The sequence below is a fragment of the Aedes aegypti genome, chromosome 3 (genome assembly GCF_002204515.2).
Source record: "Aedes aegypti strain LVP_AGWG chromosome 3, AaegL5.0 Primary Assembly, whole genome shotgun sequence".
In the NCBI taxonomy this organism is placed as follows: domain Eukaryota; kingdom Metazoa; phylum Arthropoda; class Insecta; order Diptera; family Culicidae; genus Aedes; species Aedes aegypti.
The window spans coordinates 150,437,456-150,462,065 of NC_035109.1; the positions used below are offsets into that span (position 1 = coordinate 150,437,456).

General features: G+C 39.4%; 1 protein-coding gene across 1 annotated transcript; it reads left to right on the forward strand.

Annotated features, from left to right (window-relative positions):
• Positions 1-1,233: 1,233 nt before the first annotated feature.
• LOC110679678 (myosin heavy chain, clone 203-like) lies at positions 1,234-15,245 on the forward strand. The gene is made up of 6 exons (XM_021855180.1): positions 1,234-1,238; positions 2,680-2,683; positions 11,156-11,556; positions 11,613-13,508; positions 13,575-13,703; positions 14,209-15,245. Exons 3-6 carry the CDS (start codon positions 11,266-11,268, stop codon positions 14,215-14,217), a joined length of 2,325 nt encoding a protein of 774 aa, XP_021710872.1. The 5' UTR covers positions 1,234-1,238; positions 2,680-2,683; positions 11,156-11,265; the 3' UTR covers positions 14,218-15,245.
• The last annotated feature ends 9,365 nt before the right edge of the window (positions 15,246-24,610 follow it).

A 24,610-nucleotide genomic window follows, 5' to 3' on the forward strand; every position in this document is an offset into this window, starting at 1 on the left:
GAAAGAAATAGAACTTCTGTTTTTTTAATAATTTAGTCATTGTCGTCAATCAGGTTTGTAAACCGTTCATATACAAAGAATTTCTTATGCGCTATTTACACTAATGCATTCAACTACCTAACTTTACTTCTTAAGATATGTTATAAGCGAAACGGCCCGAATAATTAGCATGGTGATAGTTTGTAGCAGAGTATAGAAACCAACAGTTTATTACGCAGTACTCATTCACAATACTTTATTATTCACCAATCCTCCTGTCACATCTCTCGGGCATGGCCTACTCTATCTCATGACACAACACTATACTACATCTTTCCTTTTCTCTATAATTTGAAAACAATAGCAAAACGTAATAGATAAAAATGGGAACAAGCTAGCTTCAATAGTCCTCAGTGATATTTTCTTCATAATGTACAAAAATCCGTAATGAATTGTGTTTGAAGATTTGTTGTTCGAATGACTGTTGATCGATGCCAGAAACATCTTATCATACCATCCTCATCTGTTTCCTTATATTTCCATCGTCTTTGGTTTCTAAGGCGTATCTTAACACGGTTCATGTTTGTTTGATACCTAAATAAAAATACATTAAAATTTATTTTCAAATAATATTTAAGTTATCAATAGCATACTTAGCTACATTCTGACATCTCTTTTTTTCTTAAAATATTCAATAGTGAAACTTACTTTTTGTATTCACCATCAATATTACCAAACAAACGTTTCCTTCAATCTGTCTATGATTCTTTCTTGAGCGTTCGTCCATTATTCTTTCTTGAATATTATGATATTCCTTTCAATTGAAGTTAAACATTTCAGGCTCCATTCAACTTCAGGAACTAAAGAAAAACAATTTAAAGATATAAATATGATGTTAAAAGACATAGTGGATGTGGCTGTAGTTCTACTACCATAGGATCACAAGGTTTTTTTTTTCTAAAAATTGCAAAACTAAGAGTTTCATTCATTTCGTGGTATACTGGACTTTCAAATGAACCAAGGCAAGCCACCTACAATTGGACTTTTCTATTGTATAATGAAACCTTTTGTTTTCATTGCACATCCCTTTACCATAGATGGACCGAAGACATTCTTCCTACATCTCATAGTAGACTGGATTGCCAAATGGACTGAGATGGATCTCCTACATCTGGTCTTTCATAGAACAGACTGAAACATTTTGTTTCCTTTGCATATCCGTCAGGATTTGAACCAATAATATTTTAATTGAGAGCCACGTTCTCTACCACACAAATGTGTTTTTCTAGAAACGGACCGGATGACTCGTTTTATTCCTTCTGTCATCTTTTGAACAGGTCCGAATTTCAACGACATCCCTACGTTCTTTTTACAGAAATGGACCAGGATTATTTTATCCTCTTCATTTCTTATGGAGAAGTAGACCAGAATCATTTTTAATGTTCTCTTTACTCTCTACTTTTTTCTAAGAGCGGACCGGACGATTTGTGTTACTCCTTCATTTTATTTCAGAAATGGGCCGAATTTCCACAATCTCCCTTCGTTCTTGTTACAGAAACGGACCAGGTTTTCTATCCTCTTCGTTTCTTACGGAGAAGTAGACCGGAATTACTTGATGTATTCCCTTTACTCTCTACTTATCAACAAGGTTCTGGAACTACGCTTATCTATCCAAAACTTATGGATTTTACCAATTATTACTTGTTGATTATTCTAGGTGTAGACTGTTCATTATATTCCTTCATTTCATTCTAAAAATGGACCGAATGTTCTTTTTCTACTCTGTCTTCATAGTTCCTTTGAACAACTTGAGATTGTTCATTTAAATCCGACTTATCTGCCGTGAATCACTGTATTTTCTCTTCAGATTTAATATTTAATGTTGTTTAACATATGTGTTTGCATAAATTCATTAGAATACAATGTTTGTTCCGCTTGTACATCATTGGGCAATAAATAAATAAATAAATAAACTTTAAACATTTATTCCACTTTCCAGAAAATTTATATTTTATAAGTCCAAAAACTACAGATACCTGAGGAAAACTAAACCTAAAAACTGAAATGTTTGATTTAAGATAAAAGATTTAAGATCTGTCCGTTAGACTACAAACCTTTTAAATCCATGACATTTACAAATTATTATTATCAATATATCACAAACAAGTCGATTTACTGTGTACTCTTATTTGTGATTCTGCATTCCCAATTAATTTTGATCTGTCTCTTCAACTTAATGACATTCATTTATTAGGCAAGTGCAGTGCTCTATTTGTCTGCTATTGCATAAATATGGATAATGTATGACACGCACGATAATAAATAATGCCCAAAAAGTATAGACTTTTCATACACAACTTATAAATTATGCAATTTAGCATCCATTCAATCAATTTAGGATGACCACTAGTTAAAAATTACTAATTAAATATCGTCAATGAAAATCTTGCTGGATAACAGATCATTTTTATCAAACCTCGCGTCCTTTTTTTTTCTTCAGAAGACGGTATTTTAAATTACTTTTGAAGCATTAAGATTTTATTCATATGCAGTTCTAATTTTCTTACATCTTTTTAAATAGTGAATTCATCACATTATGAGCAACACATCGTAGTACGGCACAGTAGTTTCAACCCAATAGGTAATATCAAATCTAATGAATACTTTTTTTACTAAATAAAGTACATGTTTCTCCATAAGGATAATAATGTTTACATTTATTCAAAATTAAAAGAATATAAAGTTTATATAAATATACAATTGTTATTAAATTCATCTGCAAGTTCGATCATTAAAGTAATCAGATCACTATCTATAGATTTTTTTTCATGTGCTTGTAATAAAAGGACAGTCAGCTAAAAATAGCTCCTTGCCAAAGGTAGTAAAATCAAGAATTTGAAGCACAGAAAACACTATAAACACACTATGCTCCATCACTCCTCTATACTTAAGAATTAAAACCATTACTTCTCTGATTAGTTATCCTATTTTCAAGAAATTTGTGACAATTTGCGTCAATTGTAGAACTGAGCGTAGAACGTTCAACCATTGGAATGCTAATTTCGATATCGCCGTTGGGCTGTTAGTAGTACGAGATAAATATTAGAGAAGTTATTTTCTGTACTATTTTGTTGTTGTACTGTTGGTATTTCGGAATGATTTAAACAGTCAATACCGTATGGAAAATTCAATATGACTAATATTGTTCCAGGAACAATTTTATGAATTACTTTTTTTTTACAAAATTAGATCAAAGTAGCTCTGACTAATCCAGTACGTAGCAACTATAAACACTGTATTTTCTTTACACATGCTGTCAAACAAAAAGTATCTAGCATGTTTTGATAACGTACAAATAACAAGTTTTAACGACACACAATTCACACAATTAACTCGTTGTCAGTTGGCTCCTCATACAACGTCACGATGTTTCTTTTTAGTTAAATTTGAATCGTTTTTCTGTATTCCGTACTGTCACGATTTTCTCTTCATATTGTATTGACATTATCTTACCAGAATCCTTACGCTTCTCTCCAACTAATCAAAACTGTAGATTCACTTGGTTCGATCTGTTGAACCATTTAAACCGGGATATAAAACTTAAACTCGATCATAGCTTGATCCTTCTTCTCCATAAAACCGTCCTCTTGATTGTTCTTTAAATTAGGATACATCTTTCCGTAGTACTGTATACACTTTTACCATCGTTTCCTGCACTTTTCATCAACAATTTCCGCATGAAAGTAAATCGAGGAACACTTTTTTTAATCTTCGTCGCCAATGTAGCAGAGTATAGAAACCAACAGTTTATTACGCAGTACTCATTCACAATACTTTATTATTCACCAATCCTCCTGTCACATCTCTCGGGCATGGCCTACTCTATCTCATGACACAACACTATACTACAATAGTTGATTGCAAATAGTTCTCGATGAAATAGTTTAGACAACAATTCTGGTGAATCTATTTAATGAGAAACAGTATCGTTTATAAATGAAATCATTGCATATCCACGACGCTCTCTAAGTGTTTGAATGTCAATCAACATACATCTAGCATTGTAAGATTTTAATGAGAATTTGGTCCTACCTAATTGGATCACCCACAGATATGGATCACTTTACTGTTGTACATTGAATAGCTCACTCAAATCATATGTTTACTAAGTTATACTCTTTGTCTTCTATCATTTGTAATGATAAGCATAACATTCAAATATAATTGTGTTTATGACAAATGTTAAGTTAATACCAACAAAAGCTATCCTAAGATTGTTGTTATCTGTAAAAAATTCCGTCTGCATTTTTTAGCTCCCACAGGTGATAAGATTTAAATTTTATTGCATGAAAATATAACATAGTATATGCAATCATTTCGTTCGCTCAAATTCAGTTTGATCTTTAATCTTTGTCTTTATCTTTGAAAAACCTTTTTCTTGATTGTTGATTCTGAAAACTGAATATAAGCGGTTCCATATTGTGATCCAAAATATGACTCAGGAACTGATTGTATGCCACAATTATGGATCACTTAAAAAAAGTAGATTTCTGCCATTTGAAGCATTGGATTTGAAATTTATTTATGCAATTATTACTACAGTGACCATCAAAACAAATCTACAAAACATATAAAATCTAAACAGCAACTTATTTAGAGATCAAATATGCTTTAAAATAATGACAATTACAGTGGCGGACCAAAATCCGTACAAGCTCAAAATCTGTACACTTCATTCAAATAGTAGACGTTTTGTATGAGATGATTCAAATATTACGTAACGCAAAATTTACCAATTTTAGACACCCTCCCACGTAACTGCTTTTGTATGGAAAATTTAACATTTTTATATGGATCGTAACACTATGGAAGACCCCCTCCCTCCCCCTATTGCGTTACGTAATATTTGAATGATCCCTATGCAGTGGATGGATTTAGAATCATTCAATACAAAAGCATTAAGTTGAAATTTCATGATTTTGCACACTGATCCATAATATGTCACAATTTGATCCATAATAATAAAATTGATCCATAATAGTGTTTTTGCAATTCCGTTGCAAATCAATCAACTTTTCATTGAAAACTTGAACAACACAACGGCCTACTTTTCCCTAAGACAAGGCGTGTCAGGTCAAAGTACAAAAACGAAACCAATTGCCTGTCAAAAAAGACCACTTCTCATTGGTCGTTTTGGCAAAGGCCTACTTTCACAACGTTTAGTTGGATTGCAACAGGGCACTTTGTTGCCAGCTAGATCATAAATTAAGTTTTCATCATAAGTTCGAAAAAAAATTCATGGAATCTCTTTGTTCCAAATACTGCAATACTAAAATAAATAAAAAATACTTATTTGAGAGCAATAACGGAATCTGTGTCAAGTATCTCTAAAAAATAACGCCAGTATTGATTATAACCCTGATTTCAGAAACAGATGGCATCTTCTACTGCACTAAATGAATGAAGCGTGCAAGAAACAACCAAATTTATGAAGTTTGATATTCGAATTTGTCCATAAGATTTGCTTAAAAAGAATACTGGTAACACTGGCTTTTGTATCGTCAAGGTTATCGACTGAAAAACAACTGGGCAGTCTTAGTTGAGCTGTCACGTCCTTTCCTAGACTTTTCCTATCGAAACAAGCAGTACTGAAAAGTGCTACTTTTCAGCACTCTTATCGGTGCCATAAAAACCGACGCAGAGAAAATTTTCCAGCAGATTTGAGTTCAACCAGATGACCGTAAGTTCCAACAAATCTCGCTAAACATTACTAAATGCCTACTCGATTGTTTGATGTCCAATCCGATGCTACATTCTCGAAGTTCTTTCAACAGGCTTTTGATAAGGCAATCCATGAGACAGCTGCGATCAGCTGGTTTTTTGTTTACCATGAGTGACCGTTCGATAACAAAGGAAAATGCTAAGCTCTGTTAACACTCGCATGCTTTGTTTACCCATCTGTTTCGGTTACATGCACACTTTTAGCTGTCAGTCCTATCATGAAAAGTCCTCATGGATAGCCTTATTGTCAGCCATCAAAACAGGGTTGGAAGACAAGATCTATGACAATGTTCATTCAGTACCACACACCTACGGTCTTGCGAGTTTGCCGTTTCATGTTGCTCGAATCTTAATCCAGTAAGCCAACGATGAAGATCATGGCTGCGTAGACGACTGTGTGGGTATGATCTGAGAGAGACTCGTGAAGAGGAAAAATATCAACGTCATATGCAGCCCAGATTCCGCTGTCACGAAACGTCAAATGCAGCCCGTCGTTTTTATGGCTGAAAAAGTGAAAAGTATTGTATTCAAAATAAACTATCATTAAAAACCACAGTCAGCGGAGCAGTTTTTCCAAAGTTGCTAATAAATCTAAACGCAAGACTAGTTATTTATAATGTCTGCTACATTTGTCGGCATTAAATTTCACATAAAATTCTGTTAATGCTTCGGTGTGATACAAATGCAATAGTTCTTAGCTGAGATGGTTATGTGAGAGCTTGAACGGCTTGCACAAGATTGATGTAAACACTGAGTGGAATAAGAAAAAAACTCAGCAATCGCAGAAAAAGAAGATCGTCTCCACAAGTCTCGTCTCAGGGTATGATTAAGTAGGAACTTGCATAGTGAGTACTGAGCTGAACATTCCGTTTCTCTAGCAACTAGCAACCCAGTCGGCATCGCAGTAGGCTGTGAGTGCCACACTAATCTTCTTCTTTCTGGTGTTACGTCCCAACTGGGACAAGGCCTGCTTCTCAGCTTAGTGTTCTTATGAGCACTTCCACAGTTATTAACTGAGAGCTTTCTTTGCCAATTGACCATTTTTACATGTGTATATCGTGTGGCAGGTACGAAGATACTCTAGGCCCTGGGAATCGAGAAAATTTCCTTTACGAAAAGATCCTCGACCAGCGGGATTCGAACCCACGACCCTCAGCATGGTCAAGCTAAATAGCTATGCGTTTAGCGCTACGGCTATCTGGGCCCCTAAGAGTGCCACACTAATATTGTTATCCAAACAGACAACGCTCATTCCTCCTCTTTCGATTGCTGACCAGCGTGGAGGTAAGACGTTCCACAGCATCCACTTGGGTGCTTCCTTTTCGATGGTATTCGGCTTTCACAACGACGTTATTACCAGACACGACGACCACGACACGATGGCTGAAATTTGCAAGCAGCTTAGGGACTGTCCATTAATTACGTAAGACAATTTTAGCGGTTTTTCAAACCCCCCCCTCCCCCCATGGTAAGATTTTTTGTATGAAAACCAAAAATAATTTATATAGCGCGTAAGAAATCTTCAACCCCCCCTCCCCCCATAAACCCTTACGTAATTAATGGACCACCCCTTAGCGAGATGATGAAATCCGCCGGTATCGTACTCCGTAAGTGGGCTTCGAACTACTGAACAGTTCTTTTCCACGTTCCTGAAGAGCTTTGGGAAACTTTATAACCTTGGGGTTGTTATGGCTCCCCCCGCGGGATGTTTTCAAGTTCAAGGTCCCTACTCTACCAGATCTTCCCGTCGTGACTAAAGGGATTGTCGTCTCAGAGATGTCCCAACTCTTCGATCTACTCTGACTGCTTGGACCAGCGGTCGTTAACGCCAAAATGTTCATTCAATTTCTCTGGGCAGCTAACTTGCCGTGGGATTATGAGCTTGCAGAAGAGTCAGCAACCTTGTGGAGAAATTACCCGTGCTGATATCAAACAGCTTCAACAGCTGGTTGTCCCGAGGAGGGTACTGTGGAACACCCAACACAAATATTCAATCTGCTGTTTCTGCGACGCCTCACAGAAAGGCTATAGATGCTGTGTCTACATCGTCTCGTCGGATCAACTTGGGCAGTTTCGTGTCGCATCTCTTCGTGAACAGTGAATTGGTGGATTTCGCAAGCCAATGGTTCGTCTTCCACAGCGCCAGGAATTCCCGACAGAAATACGCTTGTATAGCCGCAACGAGTCAGACAGTACTGTTATTATCGCATCGAAATCGTCGCTCAAAAATCTCAATATTTCCAAGGACGGATTCGGACTTCTTCGGATTGATAGACGGCTGAAGAAGCTGGATGCCCCTTTCGATACACGTCATCCGATTCTGTTACCAGCTAACCATGAACTTAGCTGGTTGATTGCAACGTGCGTCCATCTGCAGACTCTTCACGATGGACCTCCGCTAATACTCGCTACAATTCTTCAACGCTTTTGGCCACTTCGGGGTAGAGACTTGGCTCGTAAGGTTGGTCGTCAAAGCGTCACCTGTTTTCGATGCAACCGAACACCCGCTAGTCAGATTATGTCACCGTTGCCATCAGTTCGCCTCAAATCATCTTGGTACTTACCCTGGAATGGATTACTGTGGGCCGTTTTTCGTTCATCTGGGGATAATTGGGAAAGGTACGTTGCGTTGTTCGTCTGTCGGGTGGTGAAGGCCGAGCACCTCGAAGTTGTTCCGGCTCTGTCGTCCGCCGCTTGCATCGCTTTTCGAGTTACATAGCGACAACGCGACTACGTTCGTCGGTGTAGATCGCGAGCTCCGGCAACTTCGAAAGGAGTTCCAGCTGCAGTTCAAGTCACCGGAATGGGGCGATTACTGCTCCGGAAAAAGAAGGCATTTGGGAAGCTGGAGTGAAACAATTTAAGTATCACTTTCATAACATTTCGGGACATAAGGCTTTCTCCATGTACCAGCTCCTAACTGTCATAGCCCTGATTGAATCTGTCCTGAACTCCCGTCTCCTCGTCCCTATTTCCGATTCTCCTGATGATCTGTTCGCCCTTGCACCAGAGCATTTCCTGATTGGAGAGCCTCTTTGCTTCAGGATTCGCCTAATCGCATCACCGGTTTGAAGGAGATGCAACGCTTGGTCTGGCGCTTGGATCTGTGGCGCTGTTGGTCGCGGGAATACGTCAGCCAGTTACATCGTAGCAAGTGGAGACGTCCATCCGTAGATGTTCGGAAGAGTCAACTGGTACTATTAATGCAAGACAACTACCCTCCGCTACAGTGCCCTCTTGGGCGCATCATAGGGCTCTACAAGTGGACTATCACAGAGGTTACCGTTCTACCAATCAAGGAGATGGAAATATCTACCAGAGGGGGAGAATGATGTATCTCTATTACTATCAACAAGCAAGGTGGTGGTTGGTTGAAAAGGATGATGGTTGATTGCAATATCTGTAAATATCTTAAACCAAACTTTATATTAATTAGAAATGAAACACACAATCATTTGTTTGAACACACTTACCTTAACTACGTACACTTACCTTGTTTCCTTTTGTAATTTCGCTATTGAACACACACTTTTGTTAAAGCTACATAGTTGAAAAACAGAAGGTACACCATAAGTTCAGTCGAAAAAAAAACATCGAAAAATGAAGAGCGCGATCCACACTCTCTCTTTCAAAATTTCACGGTCCAAGAATCAAGTTCTTGCCAGTTTTGTCGGTCAAACCAAATTTGTCCGTAGTCGAAGCTCTCCCACACGTGTCCAAAAGTGTCGTAGGCTAGTGTCCGGACGAATTCCCTTAATTCGTTTTATTTTCCTCTACCACATAGGAAGTGATGGTCAAGAGAGTGAGCATGTGAAAACCACTCATCTTTCACTTGAAAGGAAGTTAAGGATGCTGATCATCAGCTCAAAATCAACTATGAACATCGAAAACCATAGTGTCGGAGCAGAGTTGATCAAAATGGTTCCAGAATTATGCCAACATCTGTCACTATACTCTATATGTTTTCTTGATAATAGAATTTATGTTTGATAAAATATAGAACGCAATTGGACCGTCTAGGCAGCTATTTAATGATATTATAAATTTCTTCTTTGATAGGATTTTTTCATGTAACTATATTGAGAAACTCTGTTTGGCAAAAAAAATCAAATAATAAAAGATTACGAAACTCCAAACGTGACACGCATGTTCATACTGTACAAAACATGACCATTATTTTACGTTACGAATCTTGTTCAAGGTAAACTATTATTTTTATACATAGAAACATTGTGTGGAATAAATATAAATATAGTATCTGAAGAAACAGTATATAACGTATATACAATTGAACCAGTCTGCTGCACTGTTTGAAAGATTTACGTTTCACAGTTCGTTTGCCTGCGCGCGTCGTTATTTCTGGGCCGGTGAAGATTTCAAACGTCTTTCGGCCGAAGAAGGTGTTCACCGTACAAATGGCGCGGGTGGCCAAATGTACCGCCTGCTGATATGGTTGTGCTACATTAAATTCCGACCGGCGGGAAGTAGCGCACAAGCACATTGCTACTTATCATACAAGCACGCACTTTTACAATTCCATAATTCATACCTGGCTCCATTTTCGGCCGGAGGGTGAAAAGTGCTTCGGAAAACCGAAAATGTGTTTACACGTTGTTGTTGTTGCTGTTCGCCTCTCATGTTGGCAAGTGAATTTGGCTACCATTGAAATCCATTGTTGCACGCGGAACCAATTTGACGCTCGGAGCAGTGGCTGCAATTAGCTCAGTGACCTTTGTGCTTTATTCAACTGGATTGGTTTTCTCTCAGGCATGTTTGAGGTTTCTTTCGATTTTGTGTTAGATTGGTGGTACATGGCTCGTGTTGATGAAAGGTGGTGCCAACAGAATGCAGAGTCAATGCTCAAGGCCAGTTCTGAATGGGGTGCAATTCACTTTGAAGATTGAGAAGTTGTTCTGAGAGAGGTGTTTCTTATGAGGTAATGATACATTTTATGAACAATGGCCAAATTTGCTTGAAATAGTATCATTAGACAACCGACACTTGCTTTGAGAACACGGTTTCACTTAATCGTAAAAGTCTAGTCTTGCAAAGAACATTCGTCAATTTCTTATTACAACAACATTTGTAAGGTTTTGAACTATTTTTCTTTTCAGTCACAATGATTACAAAATACCACATTGATTGTAACACCTTTATAAGCTGAAGCTAATCGTCAAATTATCATTTAATCGCAGCAAAGTGCTCGATCTCACTGTCATTAATGTCCACTTGGATCGCACTTTCAAATGCATCCATGATTAATTGTTTTCGCTTTTGAAATACGTACAAACACAGGTGGTTAGATACCGCTCGATTCCGACGCCCATCCCTCGCTCATTTGTAATTCCGTTTAATGCTAACCGAGACACTTTCCAACATCTGTTTCTCCCCTTACAGTGGTCACTCCGCAGTAATTCCAGCCCAACGGTCGGCAGCACCAGCATCAACGGTAGCACCACAAAGGACGTATGGACCGACACAGACAAAGAGCACGACGATTTGATCATGCACCATTCGGAACGGTCGGATTCGGGCGTCACATCGCCCAACAGCCATCACCACCTGGAAGATCAACAAACCAGCGGAGTTCCTTCGCCCTGTTGTGACCTCTCGCTGCTGGACCAAATCCCGACGGATGATGTGCGGAAGCGCATTGCGACCATGACCAAGCGGGCATGTTACGACGAGGAGGACAAAATGTGCCTACTGCAGATCCTGTCGCTGTTGAACAACTTGGAAGCCCTGTCGCAGGATCACGAGATTGCGAGCGACGACATGAGCCTGGAGCTCCCGGTGGTAAGAGAAACACAAATTCCCAGAAACAAACATTTTCTAACAACATCTCATTACAGAAGTTCAGCAACTATAGCTTCCCGGAGAGTCATCCCCCAAAGTCCCTGACGGCAACATCGACACCGTTCAAGAGTCAACAAGGCAAGATGGTTGCGACGGTGCAGCCTTTCAGCAGCAATGCCAACAACTCAGCCTCAATGACAACCAGCAGTGAACCGAAGAGTATCTCGATCGCATCGATTGCGGAGACTTTTGGCGGTATGAAGAAGTCGGCCAAGTGGGGTTCGACCAGCCTGCAGGAAAGTGGAGTGTTTGTGGACGAAATGATGGTCAGCTGCGTGGGGACTCAGACGGAGGTGGAAGATTTCCCTTGTCTGGAGAAAACCAACGCGGAGCTTTGTGCGGAAATTGAGAAGCTGAACAAATTCCGGCAGAAAATCGAGGAGTGTACGATTAAACGGAACGGTAAGAATCCAGTAGGAGTGAGCCTTTCGCTACCAGCGGAATCTTGCGAACAAAGAAGACTGCAGTACTATGTAAATCGTATGGAGCAACTGGAGAATAAGGTTAAGGTTTATGAGAGCAGCGGTGATCAGCAATTGCGGCATCTAGCGGATAGATTGCAGCGAGAAATCCAATTGGAAAGTTGGATCGATCAGCTGAGTGAGAAGCTGAACAAGCTTGAAGACGAAAACGAGAGACTGGAAGAGGAGAGATGTGAACTGGAAGAGATCGAAAATGACACTAGGCTACGGTTACAGCGCATGGAAGTGGACTACGAGATGATGAGCCAGAGGAATACGGAGCTCGAAATGTCAAAGAGCTCGTATCAATCCAAGTACCAAGACGCCAGAGACAGCGTGATAAATCTCGAAGAGTTAGTGCATAAATGTGAGGAAAGGATATTCGTTCTTGAGGAAACAGAAAACGAACTAAATGATCGCATCGATCTGATACTAGCGTTTATTCCGGTACTGTTGATGTTCAACAGTTGGCAGTTGCAAGAGCAGATGGCAGCTACCCGGAAGCAGTACGCCATCAACTCCATCCCACCGGAGCATATCGAATACTACGAATCGACAAACGGAGATTTACAAATGAGACTGAACGATCTGATGAACCGTGAGAAGGAGCTCACCCAGAACATAGCCGAGTTGAATCGAGCTTACAATGAAACCCTGGAGAATGCAGACAATCTCTGGGCCCAGATGGAGAAAGAGTACAAAGACAAGATCTCCAAGTGCGAGACGGTGGAATCGAATCTCAAATCAAAAATCGCTCAGTTAGAGGAGCGATTGAGCAAGGACAGTGAGTATGCTCACGAGAGGATATCTCACTTGGAAGAGGCTGAAAACAGTCTCAAGAACCGAGTATCCAAACTCAACAAAGAAAACAAAGATCTGGTTGCCAAGCACGCTGTGCTCCTAGAAGAATACACCACATTGAAGGACGAATACCGGAAGCTGCAGAACTACCTCAAAGGAACCGTCGCGGAGAACATCGAACGGGAGAAGCGCAAGATCGTGGCGCTGGAGGAAGAGCTCACCTTATCCACATCACTCCTCCAAGAAGCCGAAGAGAATCACAAATCTGAGGTGGGACATATGCGTGGTAAGCTGCTCAGTGCCACCAAGGAGCTGAATCACATCGAAGTGACCAACAGCGAGCTGCGAGAAGAGGTCGAGACTCTAGAATGTCGCATCCGAGAGCTGTTGACTCTGAGGAATTGTGATGAAGAGCGAATCAAGCACCTCACTGAGGAACTTCAATCGAAGCAGGCTCAAATCAGTCAGCTGCAGCTGCACCCGACTCACAATAATCACAGGGGTGGCTTCGGACGAAGCCTTGCACAAGAACTGGAACGACCTGTCAAAGGGTCATACTCGAAGCTGGGATACGAGATTCACCCTCTCAACCGTAAATTCCCAGGAGACAGCGATAGCAGCGGAAGCGAGGTAAGATCTACTTGTTGTATCTTGTGCACAAAATTACTAAAATAACTAAAATAACTTGTTTTCTAGGACAAAGTGAAATTCCCCATCGCAAAAACAACTCCGGAAGCCAAAGAAGTCAAGAGTCTGGCCGAGACCATTATCATTAATGCCGAGAACCGAGGCATTCGTGCGCCAAAGAAGTCGTTCGTCGAGGAGGTAAGTTGCGCTTTCGATCTCCTTTTCCGGTTTGACGGTGACAGACCTTAACCTCGTAAACCTTAAGCGCTCTTAATTGGTTGATGGACGTTTTTAATAACAATGCCATTATTTTCGTTTTTATTCTTTCCATCATCATTCGCTGGTGTCGTAGGCCCGTAGCCGTTTTGCCCGTTGGGTTTGAGAAGTGTGAATCTCTTTTCATTGTACATTGACATTTTGAGCTACGCAAGTCGACAAATGAGAAGGTATCGCACAGAACTCGCTTTCGTTGTTTGGACGTGTGAAAAACCCATTTAACACCTTATCTAAGCAGCCCTTGGCCAGTCAATTCACTAGGAAGTGACAATCATTCTCTTGGTCTGGGTTCTCTTGATACCATGGTGAGTTATTAGCATCAGCTTGCTTCGACGTTGAGTGGCAACTAACTACAAACCTTAATTTTGTACGTCGCCGTAGAGATTAACCAAAACAATATTTTTCTTTCATATCCCTTTTAATATAGACCTTCTAAAGTGCCTTATAGTAAAATCAATTAGCAGTTTGGAAGCACTCTAGCGAAAGAAATCAACATGGACCCGCAGTAGGCCAGAAAATCTACAAAACATATACCGAATAATTCATCACTCCGACGCACCGCAGCAGGCGCCGCCCCTTGAAGAAGAAATTGATTCTAGTCGTTCACTTTGTTTATATTAATTTTGTACATCAACCGACCCCTAGGTTAAGAAGACAACTGCCCTACGGTTTTGTCATCACCCAATCACATGGCAATTTCTATTTAAATATCGCACGACCCCATAAAAACTCGCCGCCCCTCGAAACAAACGAAACGAATCACGACGAAAGGTTTAATTTCGCGTTTTTGAAATTACACTCCCCGAGCTTTTGAGTTTGTTTCGTTCTCAGCTGCCAAAATTCGTACACTTGGTTTACATCATTATTTCCCAGTTACACAAATAATTATGTTAAGCTTGCACTTTACTTCGTACTCTTCGTTCTTGTTGTTTAGTTTTCGTTACCCTCCCCTGTACATACCCGGAAGCCGTAAGTTAATGAATCTCCACACACACTATCGAATAGTTTTTATTTTGTAGTACAATTTACTTTGTAGTGAATGCTGTTTCCTCTGAGGAAAGCTTCGATTTTACTCTGTTTTTTTTTTTTTTTCGTTTACTTTCCGTTCTTTATCATAATTTGAAGGCGTGACATTTTTACTGAAACTCTTATTTCGGAAGTTAACTCTCTAAACTAAAAAATGTTATTTATTTCTTTTTTGAAAAATTTAAAACCGTTATTTTCAATCTTAAAAGAGAGAAATCCATCTAACCAATTGCATGTGCATGTTGGAATGTAGAGTTCAATCATAAGAAGTGGAAACATTGGCCACAATAATGAAAAATTGAAGGTGAGCTTCCACATTGAAAATATACTCAAAAACAGTTAAAAGGAAAAACATGTTAGAAACAAATCCCAATGTAATGAACACATCATCAAACAATTGTAGAAACAGAACATTATAATATATTGAGACTTATTAGATTTTGTGTGTGCCAATCTTTTTTAAATATCCGAAATCCTTGTGAAATAACTAAATACTAAATACTAGTTGTCACTCATATTCAGACATCTACTTATTTATTGAGTTAACATCTACACACATAACACTGAATCAATAAATTTATATAACAATGGTTGGTGGCCGCATCTTTCAATCCTCGGTTCTGCCTCAGGCTCATCAAATCGAAACGCACTTGATCCGCCCACCCAGCTCGCTGCGCTCCACGCCTTTTTGTACCAACCGTATTCAAAGCTAACACAGCTTTGACCACCTTCTGGATACTGGGTTCGCCGTAGAGTTTGACAAGCTCATGGTTCGCCGCCACACACCATTTCCCTGCACCCAACCAAAGATCGTCCCGGCGTTTAAAAGTGTCAAGAGCTTACAGGATCTTTTCAAGCGTAGTCCACGTTTCATGCCCCTAGAGGACTACCGGCCTTATGAGCGTTTTGTACATGGTACATTTGGTGCGGGTGTGAATCCTTTTGGATCGCAGTTTCTTGTGGAGACCATAGTAGGCCCGACTTCCTCTGATGATGCGCCTCCGTATTTCACGGCTAACGTTATTATCAGCCGTCAGCAAGGATCCAAGGAAGACGAACTTGTCGACCACCTCGCACTTATCCCCGTCTATCGTAACACTGCTACATAGAGGATCCCTGTCGCGCTCGATCCCACCAGCTAGCATGTATATTGTCTTGGTCGCATTCACCACTAGTCCAACTTTTGCTGCCTCGCGTTTCAGACGGGTGTGCACGTCTGTCACCTTTTCAAATATTCGGCAGACTATGTCTTTATCATCCGTGAGGCAAACAAATTGACTGGATCTCGTAAAAATCGTAAAGCCCGGCTCTCCGCGTAACACCTTTCAGCGCAATATTGAACAACAGGCACAAAAGTCCATCACCTTGTCATAGTCCCCAGTGGGATCCAAACGAACTGTTGTGTTCGCCTGAAACCTGCACACAATTTTGCACACCTTCCATCGTCACTTTTACCAAAGTATTTCCTCCGTAGCCCCGTCTATCATTGCCTGTGCTCTCAGCGCCATTCAAGTCTTCGTCGAAGTGCTGCTTCCACCTTTCGATTACCTCACGCTCGTCCGGCATTCTTCTCCTCCAGAATCGACTCCATCCCACGTACCCGACGTTGCTGCATCGTTAGTGGCTGCTTTCATTGTACTTCAGCAGTCTCTCTCGGGGGGAGTGATGCAGCTCACCCTCTTCCGGTAATGCAGCCTCGAGGTGCTGTGCGTATGCCGCTGCGACATCCGGTTGCTTGAGCCGCTCTAGGTCATACCGGGGCGGCCGTCGGTACTGAATGTTGTTAACGACGGAGAGTTTTGGGCGCAGTTTAACCATCACCAGATAGTGGTCAGAGTGGATATTAGCGCCACGATAGGTCCTGATGTCCATAATGTCGGAGAAGTGCCGTCCATCAATCAGAACGTGATTTGTGATTCTGTCTGCTGTGGTGATCTCCAGGTGTATCGGTACGGTAGGCTGTGCTGGAAATAGGTGCTACGAATGGCCATGTTCTTGGAGGCGGTGAAATCAATCAGTCGTAAGCCGTTTTCGATCGTCAGCCGGTGAGCGCTGAACTTTCCAATAGTCGGTCTGAGCTCCTCCTTTTGGCCAACCTGAGCGTTTTAGATCTCCTATAATGATTTTGACGTCGTAGCTTGGGCAGCTGTCGTAATCACGTTCGAGCTGCACGTAAAAAGCGTCTCTATTATCATCAGTGCTTCCGGAGTGAGGGCTGTTCACGTTTATTATGCTGAAGATGAAGAACCGGCCTTTGAGCCTCAACTTGCACCTTCTCTCATTGATCGACCACCACCCGATTACACGCCTTTGCATATCACCCAACTATATAAAAGCAATTCACTGCTCGTGTGTGTTGCCGCAGCTCTGGTAGATGGTATGATTACCTCTAAACGTTCACAAGATTTACAGTTCCACGTACCGAACTTCCAACCGCTAGTCCCTTTACGTTGATGTGGTTGATTATCCGTTGCTTGATTTTTTTACGACTAGCTTGCAGGGCCTGACGCCAACCCCCTAGATTCCCGGAGGACCATTTCCCCTAAATGTTCCGAGGACCATAGTGCGCAGTTTAGCTTGGAGTTCTTCTCTGGCGCTCGGACGATGATCAGCCGCCCCTGACGTGGGGGGCAGACGCTGTTTTGAGCCGCTCCTAACATGGAGTACAGACGCTGCAGGTTTGCAGAAGCAAACCCCCCTTCCCTGTCAGCGTATGACCAACCCTATAGTTGATCGTATCCCGGTCAGTACCGCAAGGAGGTAGAGATAGGAGTTGCTGGTCAGGTCTACGCGAGGCACCAATGGTGGCCATGCCCAGCCATTTACCAACCCATTTCGGTCGATCAACGAGTTATCTTAACGATCGAACGGTTTTTCCTCTAGGCCACTCCGTTTTGCTCCTGTGCCTACCCAGCCGTATACTTGGGAGCGATTCCATTCTTACGATAGAAACGTCTTATCTTCCTGCCGAGATCAGGCTCGACTCCAAATCTGAAACGTAGAACACTTCGGACAGGATTAGTTCTTGATGCTTACCTTGTTCATCTTGGCAAAACAGCCGTCCAGAATCGACACCTTTTACCAACGTCTAGTTTCCATCTGCAAGGATCCTCCCGGGTTAACTTCTTGGTTTCTCAAAAAATTCCTTAAGAGTTCCGATATAAATTTCTCTGGAGTTCCTTCAAGAATTCTTTCAGATTTTTGCCAGAAATTTCATTTGGAGCTCCACCGAGAATTCCTTCAGAGTTCTTCCAAGAATTTTACCGTGGTTACGTCAGGAATTTCTTCGGAGCTGCACCGAAAATCCCTTCGGATTTCCTCCATGGATTCTCCAGGATTTTTCACAAAGTTTCCCCAGAAATTCCTCGGATTTCCTTCAGAAACTCCTCGGAGCTCTTTGGAGACCCGCCAGGATTTTCTCTAGAGTTCTTACGGTTCCTTCAGGAATTTCTCGAAAAAACAGTCAGCAGTTCCATCGGAGTCTCTGCAGGAATTCCTTTGGTTCTCCAAGATTTTTTTTCTGAGTTCTTCATGGAATTTCTTTGAGTTTTTCATGGAGCTTCTTCGGAATTCCTCCTGTAATTCCTTCAGATTTACTCTGGGATATTTTCTTGGAGATCCACCAAGAATTCTTGCGGATTTCCTCCATAGTTCCTACTGGATTTTTTTTTTTTCGGAATTTTTATATGTATTCAGAGTTTGTCTAGTAGTTCCTCGGAAATCAGGATTACTTCTGAAGTTATTTCGAAAAATTCCCTAGTTTATCCGGAAATTCCTCTAGACTTCCTCCAGGAATTCTTCCAGAGTTGCTCATGTTATTCCTCCGGAGCTCCACAAGGATTTTTTAAATTTCTTCCAGAAATTCTTCCGGACTTCCTGATTTCCGCCGGCAAATTCCGCTGGATTTCATCCAGTAATTCCTCGAGAACTTCCTCGAATTTCCACCAGGAATTCCTTCAGGAATCGCTCTGGAGTTTTTCCAGGAATTCCTTTCGAGTTTCTCTAGAATTTTATCCAGAGTTCCTCAAGGAATTCGTCCTGAAATGAATTCAGAGTTCCTTCGGAACATCAACGGTTATTCCTCCTAAGTTCCTACAGAAATTCCTCCGGTGTTCTTTCCGCATATCTTCTGGATTTATTCAGCACTAGTGGTCCCGGCAAACTTCGTCTTGTCATCAAGAAGGCTGTTGATAAAGGCCATGCAATCTCCCATACAAAATGAGAGATAAGTTTTCTCCAGGTTTTCCACTTCTTCTACGCACGAACACGTCGGAGTTCTGGACGAATGCAAGTGTGGAAGAATTGTGGAAATCTGATGACCAGTTGTCAAGCCATTTTGTGACATACAAACAACATTCTATTTTTATCTATACAGATTCCTCCGAAGTTTCTCCAGAGTTCCAATGGGAATTCCTCTGGATTTCCATCATAGTTCCTTATGGAATTTTTCCGTAGTTTTTTTCAGGAATCCCTCCAGCGTAGCTCTAGGAATTTTTTTTCAGATTTCCCCCATGAATCCCCGTTTCTAGAGCAATTTCCTGAGTTCCTTCAGCAATTTCTCCGGGGTTCCTCCAGGAATTTCTTAAGAGCTCCACCAAGAATTCTTCCAGAGTTGCTCCGGGCATTTCTCCAAGATTTTCTTCAAAGTTCCTCTAACGATTCCTTCGGAATTTCTCCAATAATGCCTCCAGACGTCCTCCAGAGCTCCGCAGGAAATTCTTCCAAAGTTCCTACGGGAATTCCTACAGAGTTACTACGGACATTCCTCCAAGATAATAAATCTTCGAGTTGTTTAGTGGAATACCTTAGTCGAGTCTAGCACACGACACTGAAGACGGCCCTACAGTTGAGGTTGAAATACGCCTATCTGTCAAAGGATACAAACTCTAGTGGAAATAAATGGTATAGTACTAAATTCGGTTTCTCATTTATTCCTCCAAGTATTTCTTTAGAGTTCCTCCAGGATTTGTGCTAATTTTTCTGTAGTTTTTTCAGGAATTGCTCCAGAGTAGATCTAGGATTTTTTTTTTCAGACTTCCCCCATGAATCCCCGTTTCTCCAGCAATTCTTCCTGAGTTCCTTCAGCAATTTCTCTGGAGTTCCATAAGGGCTCTACCAAGAATTCTTTCACAGCTGCTTCGGGCATTTTCTTCAAAGTTCCCCAACAATTCCTCCGGAGTGTAATGCCTCTCCACGTCCTCCAGGAAATCCTCCAGAGTTCCACCAGGAATTCTCCCAAAGTTCCTTCGGGAATTCCTGCAGAGTTACTTCAGGCAGTCCTCCAGGATAATAAATCTTCGAGCTGTTTAGTGGAATATCTGAATCGAGTCTAGTACACGACACTGAAGACGGCCCTACAGTTGAGGTTGAAATACGCGTATCTGTTAAAGGATACGAACTCTAGTGGAATTAAATGGTATAGTACTAAATTCGGTTTTTCATTTATTCCTCCAAGTATTACTTAAGAGTTCCTCAAGGATTTGCTTTGGAGTTTATTCAGGAATTCCTTCTGAGTTTCTCCAGGACTTCTTTAGGTGTTCTCTAGAAATTTCTCCAAGAATTCTTTAAAAAAAATTGCCGGGGATCACTTTGAAATTTTACCGGGAATTTCTTCAAAGTTCCTCAATGAATACTCCAAGATTTCTTCGAAGTTTTTCCAGAAATTCCTCCAGAAATTCTTTGGGAGAACCTCCAAATAATTTTAAAGAGTTCTATTGGGGATACCTCCATAGTTCCTTCAAGAATTTCTCCGGAGTTTCTCTAAAAAAATATTCCGCAGTTCCTCAAGCAAATCCTTTGGAAATCCTCCAGAAATACCTCCAAGAATTTCTTCAGAGTTCCCCATGAAATTTCTACGGAGTTCCTTTACGACGTGACTGACTGAAACTCGGGAGTAATTCCTGCAACACTGCTGGAAGAATCATGAGAAGAAAACACCGGAGCAATCCCTTGAGGCATTTACGAAGTACCGTAATCCGGGGTATCATTGATCAGCGGGGATAACATTGATCGGAACGACACATCTCGAAAAAAGTTTGCATTATCATTTACACATGGAACGTTTCCAAACCGAGAATGGTGCTTCCCTTTTTTATATTCATGAGCTAATAAAAGTGAAGATTTTGCGAAAATTGCATTTACCTTATACGTAAATTTTACAACTTTTCAAAACAATGATTTTAATGGTTAAGGATGACACTACCAAACATTCATGTCTCACATAAATTCTGTAGACGATATGAGCAAGGAAAATGCGGTTCTTACTAAAAAAGGCATCGCCGAAAACGATTCCGTTGGCAAAACTTTCATAAGTATGTTCAATTAGGCAAGATTACCTACCTTTAGGCGTATTCCGTGGTTCGATGTATTTTTAATTTTAAAATAACTCAAAAAGTAAATGTACTTGTAAACGTTTGGCCTTCATATTCGGCTTCAGGGGCTATGATTTAAGTAAGTAACGAAATTTTCAATATTACCAAATGTTGTTTACATAAGTGATTAATGTTATCCCATACCAGCTAAATAAAAAAATCGCTTAAACATTTTTTCTAAACATTCTTAAATAGTTCAAAAAAAGGAGTATATAGTCACAAACCATTGTTTTAAAAATATAAAATTTGCAATATTGGCATTTTCAAACGCAATATAGGGTAGATGATGGCTTCGGCACCGTGAGGGTATTTTCGGCAACACCAACTTACTATCCTTCATACAATTAATCTAGGCAACACACCTTAGCTTCAATACTCTCAGCCTATTATTTGATGTATAAGGTCCCTTGTAAAAGAAATCTGATCACAAAATATCATAAAATACCGGATTTATCACCAAAAGAAAAAAGTGCCTTCGAAATTATCGTCATTCTTGGCCTGCCGAAGAGAACAACACAAGAACAGCTAAGAAAAAACTCACCGTTTTGAAGGGCCCACTTCTCAGCTCCAATGCAAATATTTCATAACTGTTATACACCGATCACTTAAGCAATAAAACACACTTTCTCTGTCTTCTAAAGCACATAAAAATACCTCATTTCAACGTTTTATAATCACAAAACAAAATTATTGCACTTTGCATTCTTCGGCAACTGCTTTTTATGACTGCACCAGGTTGCCAGAAAACTGTATTCTATATTGGTGCATAAATTATTTAGATTTGAAAGGCATTGAAAAGTTCAAGTGAAACTTGTTAAGTTGTTGTGAATAAGTAACATAGAACATGTTCAGCAAAACCAAGACTTTAAATGTACTTTTCTTTGAATTTAGCAGCGCATAAGTTCCAATAAACTAGGCAAAACATAAAACACACGTCTTTGAAATGAACACCAAATTTGGCAACACTCCAGTTGTTTTACAGGATGATGTTTTTTTATGTGGTGGTGTTGAACATGGTTTTCCAAAGGGCTAATCTGATATTTTTGAAGTTCGCATTTGGTGAATTTAAAGTATTATTAATATTTGTTATGTCTTTTCAAGAAGACTTGTTATGTTTATAAACAAGAATATTGTAATACATTCCAATGATATTGCTACTCAACCAACTGTTTTACTAGGGCGATTCTAAATTTGAAAATGTTTGAAAATCCAATCTGCCATATCTAACTTACCAACCTAACCATAAAAATAGTGTTCTCTGAAATTTTCTGCGGTGCCGTGCTGTTTATGTAACCATGGAAACCAGTGAATTCGGCACCGCTTGGACGTCAAATTAATGAACTCTTGCATCGGTCCATAAAGGGTTTCTTCTCACTTGAAGTTGCAGCGTGACGTCAACGTAAATTAGCTCGACGCGGCGAAGTTTGTCAAAAATCGAAAGGTTTATTCACATGTTTCATAACGCCAAAAATTACAATTTTCAACCCGCCCTCTCATAACGTATTTTGTAAGAATATTTTCCGAATATTGTATGGTCTGTACGCTAAGATCAGTCTAGCCAAATATGGGTAAAGTTTACCCATAATCGCCGGAAAGTGCACACACTCATTTTATGGGTAAATGAGCTTTACTTTACTTTACTAGTTGGTAAAGCCTTTCTACCCATAAATGGGTAATTTGTTTTTCTTTAGAAATTCGTGATTTTCACTTTTTTAGAGCTAGAATATTTTTTTAAATATTTATGGTTTTGTAGTTTAGTTGAATTAATACACTTCAATAGAAATAGTAGGTATTGTCAAGGTATTGTCAATTTACCTCTATCATCCAGCTTCTCTTAGCCGCTAGCTCCTTCTTGACAACGTTGTTGATGACCATGAAGTTATTTTTTTTTTCATCCAAATATGGGTAGTTTGCAGCTACTCAGTGGCCCAATTTCATATTCGTACAGGATACTGTTTTCAAATCAAGTTAGTAAAAAAAATATTAAATGTTGTATTGAGTTTAAAATATTTTATCCACATTGAAGGTTATAGGTGTCACCTATTATTTGCCAATCACATAATGTTTCAATTTACATTCATTTTTGGATTAATGGAAAAGTATTGAATTTATGTCAAAAATTCACCCAATTCCATATTCGTACACCGACCAAAATTCAAACGTACAACATTAAAAACTAAATTTTAAAGCTCTATTTGATTGCTGAAGTGCTTTATTATGATGTTTAGATGTATTGAAGTATATATATACAATTTATTAGTGGACATATATGAAATTTAGGTAAAATTATGAGAAATGCAAGTTTTCCAATGATTTTTGCAAAAAAATTCAATAATTCTAACTATAACATTCATTTTGGTCATTGGCTCCAATCTATTAATTATATTCGTGAGCTCTGATAGAAATTTAGTTGAAATACATAGAGTTTACAGAAATCATAAACAGTTTTTATCCCTTTTGAGTTCAGCAAATTGTTGTGCCATAACTTCAAAACTCTTCTAAAATGATATTTTTAATCAATGTGAACCAAATTTTCATTCTAAACAACAGGTAAAGGTTCATTTTGAAAGTGTATATAAAAAGAATTTGAACTACGAACTTCGTTTTAAAATAAAGTACCCTAAACTAAGCTGTACATACCTCCACTTAATTGATGTTATCGTAATATTCAACTATCTTTGAATTAATATTTAAACTATATTCATAATAGCATCGTATTTTGCAATTTATTGATTTCATAAGAAAAATACAAAATAACTTGAATGAGCAGAGAGCATTGATATACTTTTTTCTAGAACATATCCTGTTGTTTTCATCATTTGAAAAAAACGTTTGTGTTGCGGTTATGGCAATAATATTTATTATATAAATCTTTGGCAGTGAATTGTAAATTAAAAATAATAATTACGCAATGTTTTGATACGAACATTAACTATGTATTATGTATATCAATTTAGGAGCCAAACTGAGAGAAATTGACTAAAATTTTTGGTATTGGATTTGTTATAAATGTTATATTACCTAAGATCCAAAAGTATAAGTTGTCGATATCCACTCCTAGCTACTCTAAAACATATTATAATTTTTTGAAACTTGTGCAATATTCACAGTAATCATTCTTAAGCAAGTAATGTTGAAAAAAAAAATTAAGTTATTGTTCAAATAATCGAATATTTTAACAAAAAACATGGAAAAAGTGGTATTTTTCTTAAATTTACTTAAGTTTCAAATATGTCCACTTACAACTTTTTCAATTGTACTCTACTACATCTGGACAACACAACGAAGAACTTAAGCAATCATCTAGTCCATTAAAAATTGGTTTTGAATACAACTTTTCTATGTTGTTAGGTGTACGAATATGGAATTGGGTCAATTATAGAAACAAACCCAATACTTTTCCATTTTTCCATATATTTTAGCAAATGACTA

Excerpts from the sequence above, each read along its gene's own strand:
- LOC110679678 (XM_021855180.1), top strand. The coding sequence starts at position 11,266 with ATGCACCATTCGGAACGGTCGGATTCGGGCGTCACATCGCCCAACAGC. Across the intron at positions 11,557-11,612 it reads TGAGCCTGGAGCTCCCGGTG|AAGTTCAGCAACTATAGCTT; the intron begins GTAAGAGAAACA and ends ATCTCATTACAG. Across the intron at positions 13,509-13,574 it reads GCGATAGCAGCGGAAGCGAG|GACAAAGTGAAATTCCCCAT; the intron begins GTAAGATCTACT and ends CTTGTTTTCTAG.